General features: G+C 41.0%; 1 protein-coding gene across 1 annotated transcript in view; it reads left to right on the top strand.

Moving 5' to 3' along the window:
- PRMT9 (protein arginine methyltransferase 9) overlaps positions 1-17,456 on the top strand; it is a 29,897-nt gene that overhangs the window by 9,047 nt on the left and 3,394 nt on the right. Inside the window, exons 5-11 of the mRNA XM_066631865.1 lie at positions 783-950; positions 2,859-2,961; positions 7,076-7,182; positions 8,975-9,167; positions 12,640-12,823; positions 14,441-15,152; positions 16,155-16,308. Of these exons, the coding sequence (XP_066487962.1) occupies positions 783-950; positions 2,859-2,961; positions 7,076-7,182; positions 8,975-9,167; positions 12,640-12,823; positions 14,441-15,152; positions 16,155-16,308 (1,621 nt within the window). The remainder of the gene's footprint in view (positions 1-782; positions 951-2,858; positions 2,962-7,075; positions 7,183-8,974; positions 9,168-12,639; positions 12,824-14,440; positions 15,153-16,154; positions 16,309-17,456) is intronic.

Below are 17,456 nucleotides of genomic sequence, written 5' to 3'. Positions count from 1 at the left end.
TTCAGACATGAAAGAGCAAGTAATGGAGGGAGTCCTCATCCCACAGCTCAGGTGAGAGGTCAAACAGTCGTCCTCACACTGAGAGCAGGGCTCCAGCAAGTCTCTGGAGGGCCAGAAGTTCATTGGAGACTGGGTGTTCCCTGCAGCTGGGATTGGAAGCCCCCAAGGGCCACAAATGGTCCCCGGGCCAGAGTTTGGGCACCCCTGATCAAGACTAATAGATTACAAATAAATTATTGAAATGAATGGGGACCCACCTGAAATTGGCTCGCAACCCACCTTGTGGGTTCCGACCCACAGTTTGAGAAACACTGTTCTAAATATCTATCACAGAGCTTTTCAGACTCTGGCCTACGGGTTGGATCCAGTGACCTTACTAATCCCTCTCCCATGTGAACATTCCACGGGGGAGGCTTCAATTGTTGCTGCCTATCACCCCCCTCATGTTCACTCTGCCCCACTGCTTCTGCGTTCTGCTGCCCCAGCAGGCTCCGCTTCAGAATTTCTTGGCAGACATGGCGGGGTGAAGTGAACATGGGTGGGGGATGATAATCTGTGACAGTGGAAGCCTCCCTGGCAGAATGTAAGCTCCAGTCGTGCTGGGGTGACTGTTTGCAGTGTATAGTAGTCTCCAGTTTGTACACTGCTGATCTATCATAGTATAGTGGATCCCAAATGCTAAAACAAGAATCTTTAAAGTAGTTACATTTTAAAGTGATTTTTATCAACTTTTCGTCAGAATAAGAAACTGACAGTAATTTTCTGTTGAACTCATTTTTCAGTATGTTTGCCAAACAGGCTGGAGCATCTTCTGTATATGCGTGTGAGTTGTCAAAGACCATGTATGAATTGGCGTGTGAAGTTCTAGCTGCAAACCATTTGGATGGAGAAATCAAGCTTCTTCATATGAAGTCCCTCGATATAGAAATCCCAAAGCACATACCTGAAAGGTTACTACTTATATTTTACTGTGAGAGCATGTTTTTCAGCATTAACTGAGTTGTGTGGTCAGTTTTCTCCAGCATAACACAACCAGAATAACCTATTTTAAAGTTACTAATTTTTACTAATAACCACATAAACAAAAAATTGCCAGTTTCTTTTTGGTGGGGGGATACTTTTCCCTTTTATAATTTTTAATATTTTATATATAATTAGGTTCCACTTGTCACTTGTGCATTCTCAAATGGCTTAATTGTGAAAATCAGCCATAAAGCTTAAACAAAGTGTTATAAAAGCCTGTTGCTAGAAGAAAATCTTGTGAGTTCCTGCTGAACTAATGCAGACACTCTGACTTGTATGAGCCTCAACTTCTGTAATTTTGAGTTTACATAAAGTCTGGGCTGTGCAAGAGGTCATCCATGCTCACTACTCTGCAATGCTTGCCCCTTGCTTTACTCTGTAAGCTGGGATCTTCGGCAGCTATCTCACCCCTTCCTCCACGCAGGCTTTTTAAATGAAAGAGAAAATGCAGGGTACACTGGGAAAGATCTCAGCTTACAGAGTAAAGCAAGTGGTGAGCTTTACAGAGTGTGGTACTATTACCAAAAGGGCTGTTTTGTTTAGGGGAATTATTGCACTGCCCTTATTGGAACCTTAGGATCGTAGGCTGGATAACAAGATGGTGTAATGCCGAGAAGTTCCCTTTTGCTTAAAGAGGAGACTGAGAGAAAAATAAAACTATAATCTTTTATTAAGTTATTACAAAAGCACAAAGGTAAACATAGTGCACATGGAGAAATGATAAGTGTATGTTTCTTGGTCCTAATACTTGAATCCAGTGTACCTAGCTTTCATGGTGGTTGCGTGTAAAGAGTGTTTGGTGCATCCGAGGAAATTAGAAAAAGGAAAGATTGTAGGGAAGAATTTTAGGGGTCCCTGATCTGCCAAACCCCAGCTGCTAACTAAAGATGGGGAGGGAAGGGGGGAAAGGGGGGGGGGAGAAGGGAAAGAGTTCCAGTTGCAAGATAGTTACCTGTCCTGTAGAGCAGTTGGAAGGGTGGGGGAGAGTCCTGTGAAGAGGACCCTCTGACACAACACAGATACGTTGGTCCTTGGAGAGAGAGCCAGCAAGAGCATGTGTGAGGAAGCCCTCGCTTAAAAGGGGTTTGGAGACAGTGCTGATCTGGGTGGTAACTTGATTACTACCACACAGCAGGGTGCTTGGAGTGTATAAAACATTGAAAGGATCAGGATGTCAGTTATCAGCAAAATTCAATGGGGTCTATGGCTGGCTTCCTAGATGGGGGAACTTAAACATTCACTTGATACAATGAATCAGCAACACAAGAAGGCAGTTCTCGTTTGCATACAGTACTTAAACAGTGATTGGGTTAAAACAATACAATGAATACAGTAATGTAGGAGACACTTAAACAATGATTTAAGATGCCAGACTTCCTCCCATAATGTGTGACTATGGGGAGGTGATGGTTGTGTAACCATGAGCTTGTGACTTGACCAGAGTTTTGGAAATGCGGCCTGTGTGAGGTTTAGCCTGCATGATATTTTAGTCCATAGTAACATAACCAGATATAGAGAGAAAATCACAACTAAAAGGCAAAAGGGGATTTTCACGTAACAGTACCTCTCATTGCTTGGTTCACTTCTGACTTACATAAAATTAGAAGCTAGGAGTATGGCAAGCAGGTCAAATCTGACTTTGTAAAGATTCTGATTTAATTCAAGCAAAGGCAAAAAAATCAAGCCCTCTAAAGAACTGGGCTCCCTGACATATCTTGACCTAGTACGTTTAAATCCTGCTTCATTTCATTTTGCCACTGAATAGTGTGGCTCTCAAAATTATGGGTAAATGAACTGCTTTCCTTTTTCCTCTGTACATTTTAAACTTTTAACAGAGTTTCCCTGGTTGTCACTGAAACTGTAGATTCTGGCTTGTTTGGAGAAGGAATTGTGGAAAGCTTGATACATGCTTGGGAACACTTGCTTTTACCACCAAAGGTAAATATGTCTAAGATGTGATCCAAAATTTATTTGTTGGTGTGCCTGCCAGCCACTATTCTAGTTATGTATGTTGCTGTGAGAATGTGAGAAAATTTTTCTTTTGTTGTAAAGGCTAACTATTGCATCAGGATGAAACTTGAAATGTGAAACATAAATAATATCCAAATGCCAGTGCCAGGTCACATAGGAAATGTCCTTGCTATTGCTGCAGCTCCCTAGGATTTAGGGCATGGTTATTTTCCACACGATCCAGCAGACTCTCATGGAAAGTGCATTTAACCAGTCCTATCTGCTCAGTACACCACTGTGACAGTTGCTCTGCTATCCTGTGGAGCACAGCTGCTGGTGCAAGACCTGGAAGGACACATGCTGCCGACAGCACACCACAGACTGGCCACAGTGGCTCTGGCCACTGACAGAATTCTGTCAACAGAGATGTACATTTAGTGATGAATCTTGACAGCTGCAGCATCTGTGGAATCCTGTAACCCCATCCTAGGCCTGATTCAGTCCTACAGTCAGACTCAACAAAGGTGCACCTGATCTTTTGCTGCCATACTTCTATGCCAGCAAAAGATCAGGTGCATCTTTGTTGAGTCTGATAGAGCAATGTGCAGCATCCAGGAACGAAAGTAAAGGGTTCACAGTATTTTCTTATTTCCCCCAGCCAATCTGGTCCACAGAATAGAGTGGAGGCTCTGTCAATGGTCCTAAATCCTGTGTGCCAGTGAGAGATAGAATTGGGCCATAACTGTTCTCACAGTTAAATGAAGCTAATTACATGTCTTCAATTGTTTTTGATATTAGCCACATTTCAGATGGATTTGAGACTGCTCAACAGTTTTCTCAAAAGTCTCAACAGATTTCTCAACAGTTATAATGAAACTTTGTAACACTGAAATCCAGGGGGCATGTTCCCAACATATAGCCACAATTCAGTGAAAAATAGATGTAGTAAAATCCTATTGAAATCAAACACTCAATTTTGTACTTATAACCTACTAATGACAAAGGTTATTTAAGTGTATTTAGTTTTTTCTGAGTTGTTTGCAACATATTACTTACTTACTTTCTGAAACCTTTATTGGCATATCAAATGATTAACAATTGTACTTTACAATTGACAGACAATTTGCATAACACTCAACAATTTAAACAAGATACTAGAATTATTTAAATTCTAACAGCGTTACTTTAAGGATCTTGGATAAATAACCAGCAACAGCTGCAGTTAAGGAATCACAAACATCACTCATAAACTTGGAGAGAATAATATCAGAGGGGATAAGGTCAGAAGGGATCCAAGAACCAAGGTAATGATTCCGAATATCAAATTGTGCTGGGCAAAGAAAGAGTATATGAAACAAAAAATCAGGAGTCTCATGACAAAAGAGACAGAGCCTTTTCTCCCGAGGAATGTTAAAAAAACGGCCAGAATGAACTGCTGACGGGAAAATGTTGAGGCAAGCTAACATAAAGGCTCGTCTATGTAATGGATTGGTTAATGTATAAAAATAATTAGATGCATGATTAAAGGATGGGGCCAAACCAAGGGAAAGAGGGGAACAAACAGAATTGAGACTATTACTTAGATAATTAAATTCAAATGCTAAGAGCTTATCTTTTATGAATGAATATGCTCTTGGAAGACTCATATCTGCCAGGGATTCTAATGAGAGGTCGAGAGAAGCAAGTTTATTTTCTACCAGCTGAAACCAAGAAGAAAAATAAGAATCTCTTAACAAATCATATAATAAGGAACCGGAATGAGAATTTAAAAACAGTTTAAGCCAATATTTAAAAGTAAGTAACCAGGCAGTAGTTGTTGGAAGATGGATACCTAATTCTAGGATAATTGTGGAAACACAAATTAAATTTGGAATCCCTAGAATTCTACGAAAAAAAGATGCTGCGATCTGATCAATATCCTTATTAATTACTTTAATCCAAATTGGGGCACCATAAAACAAATGAGAGAGAATTTTGGACTGAAAGATCTGGATAGCAGCAGGAACATACTGGTTACCTTCATTATAAAAAATTTTTAAAATTGCTTTAAGTTGGGGAGAAAGAGATGAAGTGATAGCTTTCTTATGAAGAGTCCAAGAAAGTTTATAATGAAATATAAGACCCAAATATTTATAAGACTGGACTTGCTTATATATATTTGGACCTATCGTCCATGTTATAGGGGACCAAGAGCGGGAAAACACCATAATTTGAGTTTTGTTTGAATTGATTGTTAGGTCATTTAGTGTACAATACTCCTGAAATTTAGCCAAGATGCAGCGAAGTCCAGATTTAGTTAGGGATAATAGTACTGCATCATCTGCATATAAGAGAGTAAAGACAGGGACCCTGTTTAGAACTGGAGTAGAATGAGTAGAAGAAGAAAGAAAAGAAGGTAAATCAGAAATAAATTGAATAATAAGGGAGCAAGGATACAACCCTGGCGGACACCATTGTGAATAGGAAATCTGTCAGTGAGAATATTAGAATTTGGAATCCGAACCTGACAAAAATTCTGAGAGTGTAATTGACGTAGCAGGAATAATAAGCGCAAGTCTATTCCCTATTTAAGTAGTTTGGACCATAAAAGGTCTCTATTCACAGAATCATGCAACATGTTTAGAATATAGGTATAAAGACAGTAATCAAAGATAAATGACAAAGTAGATCCCTTCACAAAAGTATGTAATTATCTACTAACTAATTTAATTGGGGCAAGTAGACTGACTTCAAGGCAAGCAGCATGTTTTCCAAGCCTTTGCTGTGATCTCTTTTGAGTTGGAAGGAGCATCAAGGAACTCTTCTGACATCTCCTGGACTTTGATTGATTAAGTCAATTTATTGCAGTGCTGTTGCCCTAAATTATTCTTTTAGTCCAGAAGGGGAGAAAAGGGAAGGAAAAAGAGATTTGTTTTGTATCCTTTGTAGTCTTGGATCACCTCTATATACTTGCACTCAAGATTTCTGTAAGTTATAAAATTCTGAATTTAACGCCTACTGTGAAAATGTAACAATCTTGAACACACAATTGGTTTAAAATGCACACAAACTATATCAAACACTTCATTTTAAATGTTTATTTCACTGAATGAGGTTTAGATACTTAGAGGCTTGAACTTTCCACCTCTGCACATAGTACTAGTTAATGCTTTACTATCAAAATAAAAGACTTTGCTTCTAATAACTGGAACAAACTATACCAGCAAACAACTATTCTGAATTAAAGTATTTTAAAAAGAAAGGAAACAATTGCTGCTCTGCTATGGTGGAAATTTCTTTAATTTTTGAAGTATAGCAGTGTTTGTATGCAGTGGAAATTAACCCAATGATAGGGAATGACAAAAACAAAATAAAAGGCAGGGAGGGGGCAAAGGAAGCAATAAACAGTAACAGAGAAGATTCTACAAATGACATCTTACCTCATCAGAGTGTGCATATATTTCTGTAGCCTAAGAATGGGCAAATATGTTTTGGGCATCATTGGGTAACATCCAAACACAGCAGCGCTCATCAGTAGAAACTCCTTCTGAGAAGGGAAAGAATGTTCCACTCATGCAACCTGTTGTATAAGCAGAATTCTCCTTCCGCTCTTGAATGGCGCTTCTGCTGATTGGGCACTAGTGTGCTGGGACTCTGGATACTACCAATGTCCAGGTAAGTCAAAAGTGGATATCACACAACATAAAAAAAGTCAAGTCTGTTGTAAGAACTTTTGAGAAGCAATATAAGATGGTAACAATTAGAGGACAAATAACTACAAATGTGAAAACGTTTTTCAGTAAAAATAACATATGGCTAACTAACCTTTTTCCACTAAAATAACAGATACCAATATCATTTCCCAAAACACAAGTGAAAAATACTCAGAACTGTCAAAATAGCTGTATGTGTTATATTTTTTTTAAAAATGTATAAAACAAGTCCTCAGCCTAAGGTTAGCTAAGTACCTAGTTGCGTATCTTCCCTTATTTGAGCAAAGTTGATCACAAAACAGTTATAAAGTCAACTTTCTTGGAAGTTGGCTGCATTCAAATTTCCACTTAACTTGTTTGTGAATAGTAGATGAAGGCTTGTACAGTTCTGTATCTTAATTTGTTTGCAGCCTAATGGTACCAGTGTTGGTTCTGAAAACTACGGTAAAGTCATACCTGCAGGAGCTACAATATGGGGTATGGCAGTGGAATGCAAAGAGATACGCAGACATCACAGGTATGTTTGCTGGTGTTTGTTGAGTAAATCTTTTTTAAATTTTGAAGACAGAGAAGAGTATTTCATTTTAGAAGGAAAGATTTTTGTTCTTCCCAATAGATTTTATACTCGGACCCAACAAATATTCGACAGCTATCTCAAGCACAGTTTGAATATTGCAGAGTGTAGGAATATAAACAGCAATGTTAAGCTCTCTGCTCTGAAGTTCAGTACAGGTGGGCCTCTGCATCCACAGATCAGGTATCCATGGATTCACGTATCTGCACATCCGGGGGGTTCCCCATTATGGTACCTTTTTATTTCTGTAGTAGCATTTGCAGCACGAGTGTTTCTTGCTTAAATATTCTGGCTGAATTGAAGTTCAGTTCAGGAGTTCCTGCTTCCTGGTAATCCCTCTGTAATATGCAGGGTAGTTGCTTGCACGTTCTGTTCTTCAGGTCAGCAAGAATGTTTAAGCAAGAAACACTCATGCTACAAGTGCTACTACAAAAATAAAAAAAACACTGTAATGGGAAGGCACGCAGGGGGCCACTACTTATATAGGGTTCCCCCGTATCTGCGGTTTCTGTATCCATGGGGGGGGGAGCAGAATGGAACCCCTGAAAATATGGGGGGAGCTGCATGTGAATTTAATCAGATTTTGGAATACTGACCTCCTTTATTTATTTAGACATTCAGGCAAGTATTTATTTTCCATGTTTCAGTGATAACACACACAGAACAGTTTACAAAATGTTAAAAAATCAAAACAAATCAAGTCAAAAATTGAACAATAACAAGAGCTATAAAGGCATGTTGAAAACCGTGGCAGCAATATTCAAACCAATCAACCCACCCCCATTTCAGAAGGAAGTGAGAACACAAAGCAGGGCCTCTGATGTTGAGCAAAATGTGTAGACAGATTTATATGGGGAAAGACAGTCCCTCAAATATCCTGGTTTCACAGTGTTTAGGGCTTTAAAGCTTATTACCACCACTTTGCATTGAGCATAGAAACATGCAGGCAATGGAAGTAATACAAAATGAGATTTATGTACCCCTAAGCAAGTACCCCAGCTAGAACCCATGCAGTTGCATTCTATATCAGCTAAAGTTTCCAAAAGATCTTCAAGTGTTAAAAAAAATTACTTTTTTAAACTGGGGTACTCTGAAAAGATTGCAGAATCATGTTATACTTTTACTACTTGTTTGCTAATTAATTAACTATTGTTAGAAGAACAAACCAAGATCAGACTATGGTTTGTTGTGGTATGTAACTCTAACAACTACTGTACAATTTCACAAATTTGCACTTACACAGAACAGCAGTTTATTCTTAAAGTGAAGGCCAAATCTTTTATTTTCTTCCTCATGTACAAACGAAAATAAATGGGAAAAGGGCAGGGCATGCTCCCTTCACTTTTACATCGAACTACTTCACTTTGTACTACTGAAACATGTTAACATGCATCTTGAAGTGGGCCTGTGTGCGTGTGTGAAATCTAAGGTGTGGATACTGGAATATGATAGGGTGATATTATCTTAACTATTTAAAAAATATACTTTTACTATGTTTTGATATTGTAAGATAACTTTTCTTGTAAACAGTCTTGCTTGAGGAGAAACAGATGTGCATAACAAAATAAATAATTAGGTAGGTTTTAAAAAATCAGATCTTCTCTACCAGACTTTTCTTAATCAGTGCTTAGCTAGGCATTGAACATTAGATACTGTATATTAGTTCATTGTGAAAAGAAACAATTTTTGGCTTTGTTCTATCAAACAATCTCCTTGTGTTTCTTTGCTTCCTCAGGGTGGATGTAAAAGCCGTGGCTGGTGTGCATATGCCAGAAAAATTGAAGTTTTACAGCCCAACATATGGTTCTGAAAACTCAGATGAATCTATTGAACCGTACAGCACTGAAAAACTTAGCCGGATACCTGGTGGCTACACAGCCCTCACAGAACACTTTCAGATCTTGACAGTTGATTTTAACAATTTGCAGGTAACTCTTCTTGTTCACTGAGGTTGCAGTTCTTTGCACACTTAGGGCTCGATCCTGAACCCTGCATGCTGGCTCACTGTTGGTGTACACTGCACGTTTGCAAGCCCTTACCGTGGGCCCAGTGCTGGAGCTAGCTCACGCTGGACCCACGTTCCGCCACCCGGCAGTTGCCCGGACTACCAGTTGGCAGAGAGTTGAGTAAGGGTGTGGGTGGAAGTGGAAAGGAGGCATTCTGGGAAGGGGGAGGTGGGTGAAAGTGGGCGGGGAGGGGATGTGGTGGGTGTTTGGAGCAGAGTGGGATGAGGGCAGGACCAGGAAGCTCAGCTTCGCTGGATCCTGAACCCCGTATCGGGTTGTGCAACCTGACACAGGAATCTTTGATTCTGCGCCAGCTCCAGAGCTGCCACAGAGCCCCATTGCGGGGCTGCTTCTCTTACCCGGGGGAAGGGGATGAAAGTCCCCTTCCCCTGAGGAGCTGCTATGGGCTGCCCAGTTGCACTCAGGATGCCACGGTAGCCATTTTGGCACTGCGGCATCCCCGTGCTGTGGGGGATTAGGCTGTCCTGTGGGAGTAAGTCCCATTGACCAAACTGGTACAAACATGTGTAGGATGGCATTGTATGTGCAGGAAACGTTTAAACAGTGTGTTGCAGGGAGGCTAATGCAGAGTCCAAAAGAGAAGTTAATCTAGTTATGCATGTTTCTTCTATATGGTATGTGCGTATTTGTCCTCGCCTCCATGCCATTTTATCTGAAGGTTCTTCTTCACATATCTGGATCGCTGTGTCACTGAGTTCCATTTTGATGTGAATGTATGAATAAGTCAACACAGCTAGAGCTTTCATATTGCTTCAGACATTGTGCTTTTCAATTGTGTCAGTTTGCCCGTTCAGTGAAAATCAAGTGATGTACATTCATACGTGAACCGGCTCTGTGTTCAACACTCAGGAAATGGAAAAGCCGGTTTAGGTCAAAGTGCATTGTGTCAAATAAGATGACCAAAAATATTCTGCAATGTCAGAATAACATTGCCTACTAAAGGAGAGAAGCATTAGAAAGAAAGCTCTTAAATGAGACCTGGGTGCCCATCAGGCAGAGCAAAGAATCCATTTAAGGCAGTTGGCTGGTGGGAGGCAGTGGACTGGTAAGGATATCATACGGGCTCTACATCATCTTACCAGATCACTCACCCAGTCAGCCCAAAAATCAGCTGCTTTCAGGACCTATTCCTGCTGAGTTCCCAAACTGACTGAGAATCGGCTGACTCTTGGGTTGTTTCCAGCTCAAGAATTGGCCTATACCTAGTGCCTGTTTTTGTGTAGTCCCTGGGCTCAGTCCCTTGAGGCCCACAAGGAACAGACACCAGCAGCAGCTGGAGAATGAGCTGGTTTTCAAGCATCTTTCTGCCACACAATCAGCTTTTGCCATTGCTGCCACTTGGTCTCAAGGTTGGCACAGCTCAGAAACTCAGCAGGGGCATGATTTTTCTCTGGGGTATAGGTTTGTGTTGGCTAGCACAGATACACGCACACTGGCAGCAAGGCAGTGCCCCGCTTCAGGGGCTCTGGGACTTTGGGCTAGGTCTCCTCTTACAGTTGTACCATATCATTTGTTTTTCTTCTTGGCCATAGTCTGTATTGGATATTACAACCTTGCTGTAGTCATGCCAAATAAAACTTTATTGGGCTCTGAGCCGGTGATGATCAAACCTTCCGAAAGGTTAATGTATTTTGCCCATAGTCTTTATTTTTTCAACCCATGTATTTTGCGAGCAAAATCTTAAAATACATCCTGTTGTGTACCTGCAATTATTTTAAGCTGCTTGTCTGTGGTTGGAATTGCCATGGTCTGACTCAGTAACTTTTCCTTCACCTTCATGTTATCTGACATCTGAGATTAATAGCCGGAATAAAGCAAACCACTTAGCTGTACTGGAATAGAAACTGTAATGCAGTGATCTATTTTATGTTCCGTCTGGACTATTAAATACTTAGCATTAGATGCTTAATTTTTTAATACTTCTGAGCAGATCTGAGCTGTCATCAAATCTTGAGAGGGTAATGCTTGCCAGGGAAAAGCAAGCAAAGAGGCCATCTAGGGAAATAAAAGGCAAGATAGCAGGGTAGGAGGACTCGGCTGCTAAATTTCACTCTGAACTTCGTCAGCATTCAGTGTTTGACATGTGCGTTTCTTGCAGCTATTTGTTGGTGTCAGATAAAAAGTCCCCCACCCTGCAAAGAAAGCAAATAAAATAAATAGCTCTTCATGTAGGAAATGAAAGCAGGAGTTTCTTGAACGGAACAGTTCCTGATTCTTTGCTACTGGTTGTATAGAAAGGATTTTAGCATTTATGGTCACAGTTCAGAAAGCCATTATGCTTACAATCTAGCTCTGACCTCCCACTGTACAGAAGGCCCAGCTTCAGTAAATGCCAAGCATAGCTGAGATTTTAGATACCACATGGCTCAGCAGCTATGCAACATCCATTAAAGCCTGCTACAACAGCTAACAAGGGCACCATTGTCTTGAATCTTCTAGCCAGGAGCTGTTGGTGCAGCTCTTGAGCTACATTGAGGCCTGGGCCCTGATCTCAGTGTTGCCTGGTGTTTGTCAAGACTCAATGTCCTGTTAATGCCCTAAGATATGTGCTTGTAATAAAGCTGCTGCCAAATTTTGTGTGTGTGTGTAGGTCACTTGATATTTGTAGATGTTACACAGTGGAAACATAGGAGGTGCCTTAGTAGAACTCTAAGTAGTCCCGGCCACTTCCTCGTAGGACTGGGACATAACCTGGTATTGAACCTCGGGTACTGTAGATAATCCAGAGCTCTGGATTATCTACAATACCCGGGGTTCTGCACAAGGTTATGTCCCAGTCCTACAAGGAAATGGCAGGGACTGAATCAGGAACCCTCTACAATGCAATAACAACAATACTGAGCCCTTGTATTGTTTTTTGAGTGTACAAAATGTTTCTTGATGTAATCCTTACAACATTGTAAGACAAGTAAGTATTATCCCCATATTGCAACTGGGGAGCTAAGGCAGATCCTCTACTGTTGGACCACAGCACTTCATCTCGCAATCTGTTACTTTTGATTGGTTTGGATATCTTTTCTTAGAGCCATTTTAATTCTGTACACTTCTGAACTGGATTGCATTATGAAGGGCATTAGTCTCTGGAGAATTGGAGGGTTCTATAAGTCTCTTTCTCATAGAATAATACTTGTAAAAACCCCATTTGAAAAAAAATGGGGTTTATGGTCATCCTGTGTATGTAAACCACTCTTATGAGAGAGGCAGTACAAAAATACTGTAATAAATAAACCAAACACACGCCCAGTTAATTTAAAGACAGAGGGAGTTTGCTTAAATCAACCAAATTAAATGCAGCTATTTAGGCTTCTGTTTCCAGTCTGGGAAGAAAGATAAGGAGCAACCAAATTTCACTGCATTTTTCGTTCTTGATCAGGAGCTGAAAAGCTTTTCAACTCGTAAGCCATTCAAGATCCAAATACCTGTTGTTAAAGAAGGAATGCTAGATGCCATTGTGGTCTGGTTTACACTACAACTTGATGATGAACATATGCTTTCTACAAGTCCAAGTGAAGACACCTGTTGGGAACAGGCAGTCTACCCTGTACAAGGCCTCTTTGGTATGTTTGGGGATAATATTTTTTTTAGTCTCATTAAAAAAAGTATTTTCTTTTAATGATATGGCCAGGGGCATACCACTGGAGCAGGGGGGTGGGATCAGCAGCACCTAGATGTATCCAAACCCCCTTCCTGGTCCTGATCTACCTGCACAGTTCAACATGTATTTGTGCCAGTGGCTGCTAGGGCTTACCCTGGGGCAAGGGGTTAAATGTCTCCTTACTTTGAGGAGACTTCAGCAGACAAAAATTCCCCCCCCCCAAGCCATGGGATACAGCATAGCCCATGCTGGTGCTGCTGCTGTAGATTGCCACTTGGGGATTTACATTGGATTGGGCTGTAAGTAATGGCTAAGTTCTATTGAATTCAATAGGACTAATTAACTTGAGGTGATTAAAAAAAAAAGGGTTGTATCCTATCAGCTACATTAGTGACATCATAAAGATTGCTTCAACTATGTTCGGTACTAAGAAAATATGGGTTCATTTTCCTCACTGCTTGGCTTATGCTGCTTGGCATATGACACTGAAGTAGCACTAGAGCAGAGCTCTCCAAATCCTGGTCCGTAGGCCAGGTTTGGAATTTGGAAAAAGGCCCCCCCATGAGCTGTGCTTACTATTCCGCCATAGCACTGCTTGATTTCCAAGCTGATTGCTGCACAGGGACCCTCTGGGCAGTCGCACCTCCCTGGACATCCTGATGCACAGCCTGCTGGGATGCTGGGCAATGGATACAACTGCCCAGAGCATCCCTGTGCAGCAGTCAGCTTGGAAATCGAGCAACAATACAATGGAACAGTAAGTGCTGTTCAGGGGGAGGAACTTTTCCTTGACACAGCCACTGCAGTTTGAAGATCACTGCACTAGAGCATGAAAAAGTGACAGCCAAATCCTAACCTGCTGTGGAGCAGGCAGGCCAGCAGGCCTGCCCCACATCTAGAGCAGGGTTGGGGCCAGTTGTGCTCAGCCCAGGAATTCCTTACCCTTACCCTGAGTAAAGCCACAGCAATCCCAATGGATATATTCAGATCTGTACCACCCCAAGACATATCCCCATTTAAGTGATGCACACCTGTATTATTCCTCCCAGAATAATGAGCATTTTGGAAGGGCATTCAATAATGTTAACAAAAGTGCTGCTAAAAGCATTCTTAATTATTAAAAAGTTCAATAAATTCATTGTAAATGAAAGTAAATGTGTGCATAAGACTACAATAAATATAACATGTTGTAAAGAGAGTTCAGGTTTTTTGTATACATTCAGCTTATTGGGATACTTTCTTTTTACTTTTACATATATAACACTGATTTTTGGATACTCCCATAGCTGAACGATTATTTGAAATGCATAATTTTTGGTTGATAATATCTAGCATAGAATATTCTTGGAGCCATAACCATATATGTTATTAGTTCTCCATCTTTTTGGCACTGCATAAGAAGAACCAATAACATGCCTGGTGAGACAGGATATCCCAATATCCCAATATGTTTTCCATTAGAATGTTCCCCCCCCAATACATTTCTGCCCAACTGCATAACTTTGTGTATGATAAAAATCATCTTTGAAAGTTTGGCATTTCCAGCTGTTTAAATTATACTTGTTTTTTGATTTTAAAGATTATTCTGTGAAATCTGGAGACTCTGTTTCAATGGAAATAGCCTGCCAGGACTGCTATCTGAGAATCCAAAAAGTTTCCCTTGTGACTTCAGAACGTGGAATGGATGTGGAAGGGAACTTCAGGGAGAAGAACAGTGAGGCTGAGCTCTGCAGTGCCCTGGCCAGTCTCCAGACAGCAAGCACTCTGGAGAGAGTGGGACAGGAGTGCTTGTTGGACTCCACTGAGATTGCTTTACTGAACAACCTGCCATATCATGAATGTTTTAAAGCTGCAATAGGCAAAGTGTTGTCATCATTAAGCGTCCAGGTACAATCGCAGTCAATGGACATAGATCATAATGTGGACGGCCAAAGTGATGAGCTGAGCCTTGAAAAGAACCAATGTAAGAAACTTGTGGTGCCTGATCCTCTGTATGTGTTGGATGTATTGGAGGGCTTTTCCATTTTGCCTGTAATTGCAGGCACTTTTGGACCAGTGAAGGCATACAGCTCTGTTGAAAAAGAGCAGCACCAAGTAGCTCTCAGTCTCATTTCGGAAGCCAATAACTTTCCTAAGGAAACATTAGAATTTTGGCTAAGCCACCTACAGGATGAAAGCATGGTATTACAGAGGCCCAAACTGGACAAATTGTGGAGTATCATAATTTTGGATGTCATAGAGACTTCTGGTCTTATTCAGCAGGATGTTATGGAGAAGGCAGCAATATCCAGGTATTGTATGACTTGGTAACTTTCTACGGTATATTACCACTTTCTTCAATTACAAAATGTTTTTGTATGGTTATTATGATGTAGTTTGGAGTGAAAGTTAGCCAAAAGAGTATTGGGAATAGATTTGCCTGTCTGTGTTTTTAGTGCTATGTACCAGGTTCTACAGGGCTTGCAGACCAAGCCCTGTACAGGCCTTACAATTTACTTCCTTGCGCATGCACAAACTCCCTGAAGTGGCCTGGATTCTCCTTTCTCAGTGTAACCTGACAGCACTGAGAGAGGAATAGCATCCAGAGATCACTTCCCATTCTTAACCTGAACAATTGGGAAGAGTGAGAGCAGTTTCTGGATCCTGGGATAGCGTCAGAGATCGCTCTCCTCTCCTTCCCTGACCTGAGTTGAGAAAAGAGAGGGGAGTGATCTCTGGAAGCACATTTCTGTGTTTGCCACTGACCTCTTCCCCTCTGTGTATAGGCTTCCTCAGAGGCCCTCGCATCACTGGAGCAGCCTCTGAGGAAATGCCATTACCAGTGAGGACTGTGGGGAAAGACAGCAACACTCAGTGGAGTAACTCAAGCTACATTTGGAGGCTTCAGGCTTCAGTGAGTTGCAGCTTCAGGGACTCTCAGCCTGTGCCTGATCTTGCTAACCCCTGGTGCTGATCCTGCATAAATCCATATGTCACAAGCAGACTTCTGATTAAATCCAGGATGTTTGTTTTTTTGTTTACTTACTTACGCCCCACTTTCTCTCTCTCCCGGGAATTCATGTTATAGCCGTGGTCTATTTTCAGAACTTGAAAAGTTTATCTTTGGGCATAAATATTCACATCTACTTTAAAGTTGATGGATTCAGTTCTTAATATCCAGTCATGCTTGCTGCTCAAATTGTGCTAAGTACTGTGAACAAAACAATTCTGATTAGTAGCCTAAAATTTGTCAACATGTCAAAGGGAGTGTGAGGACAGTGTTGGCTGTTAACAATTTTGTTTTTCATGAATAGGTGTTTGCTGCACTCTGGAGGGAAGATATTCCCACAGCATGTGATAATGTATGGGATGCTTGTGGAATCAAGGTCTTTAGTTCTTGAGACTGCAGTTCAAGGGACAGATCCAACACTTGGTTTGAACATTGCACCTTTTATCAACCAATTCAAGGTTTGCAGTAAATAGCATGCTTCTATATTAGGGTTCATTGTCATAGACTCAAATATTAAGTGCACGTCTCAAAGATTCAGGCACAGATCCTAACCAACTTTCCAGCACTGACATAGCTGTGCCAGTGGGGCATGTGGTGCATCCTACAATTGGCTGGCAGTCATGGAGGCCTCCTCAGGGTAAGGAATTGTTTGTTCCCTTACCTCAAAACTGCATTGCCCTTACCTCTCTGCTGGAAAGTTGGTTAGGATTGTGCTCTTAAGTGTGCCAGGAAAAAGCTGCAGTGTTTCATTGAGGCTGCAACCCAAAGAATGCTAGAGTTAATTCTGTGTGTGCGTGGCAAAGTTTTTAAACAGCCTCTTACGCAGCATGGAGAGTTTCAAAAGTAGTTGGCTGTGTTTAGGGGGCTGAACAAAATAAAAATATCAGATTTCCCACTGGATGTGCCCAAGTCGGTTGGTGAATCTGTCAAAGCCTCATTCATTTTTAAGTATATTTTTTACAAATGCTATACAACTTAAACTGGGTAGAAGCACAAGGGCTATTTATTAAGTAACCTGTTTGGCTTTTAAAAAAACAAGTTACATACAATGCCAGCACTTTATTTCTAGTAATCTCCACTTGAACTGAGGCAATCATGTACCTGGGAAAAGCTTTTGTCTCCCCTCTTTAAGAAAGTTGCAGCTGCCTGAGTACCTTTTGTTTGTAAACCTTTTGTTTACAAATGCAAGCTGGTTGAGCTTCCCATCAGCAACCTTCTTTAATAGGGGCAGACAAAAAGCTTGTCCCAGGTACAAAATTGCCTCAATTCAGGTGGAGATTACGTGGAAGTGCTGGCATGGTATGTAACTTTTGAGCAGTACTAAGTTGTTCTCCTTCATTCTTGATTTTTAAAAAGCCAAACAGAGGTTACTTAACAAATAGCCCTCATATATTTTATGGAAAGTAGGGAAAAGTTTCAGGGAAAAGTAGGGAAGAGTTTCAGTACCTTGCATTAGTTACACAGGCCAGCACACATTTTGCTTCCTTAAACGTTACACCAATTCCTGGGTATATTTGGGGTGCCGATTCCAAAAATGGCATCCGTTTTGCCCTGTCACATCTAGTTTTGGAGACAAGACATAGCCTCTTTAATGAATGGTTCAAGC

Source organism: Tiliqua scincoides, chromosome 6 (assembly GCF_035046505.1).
Source record: "Tiliqua scincoides isolate rTilSci1 chromosome 6, rTilSci1.hap2, whole genome shotgun sequence".
NCBI lineage: Eukaryota > Metazoa > Chordata > Lepidosauria > Squamata > Scincidae > Tiliqua > Tiliqua scincoides.
The sequence above is the reverse complement of the archived record's forward strand: the minus strand, read 5'-3'. Positions and strand labels throughout refer to the sequence as shown.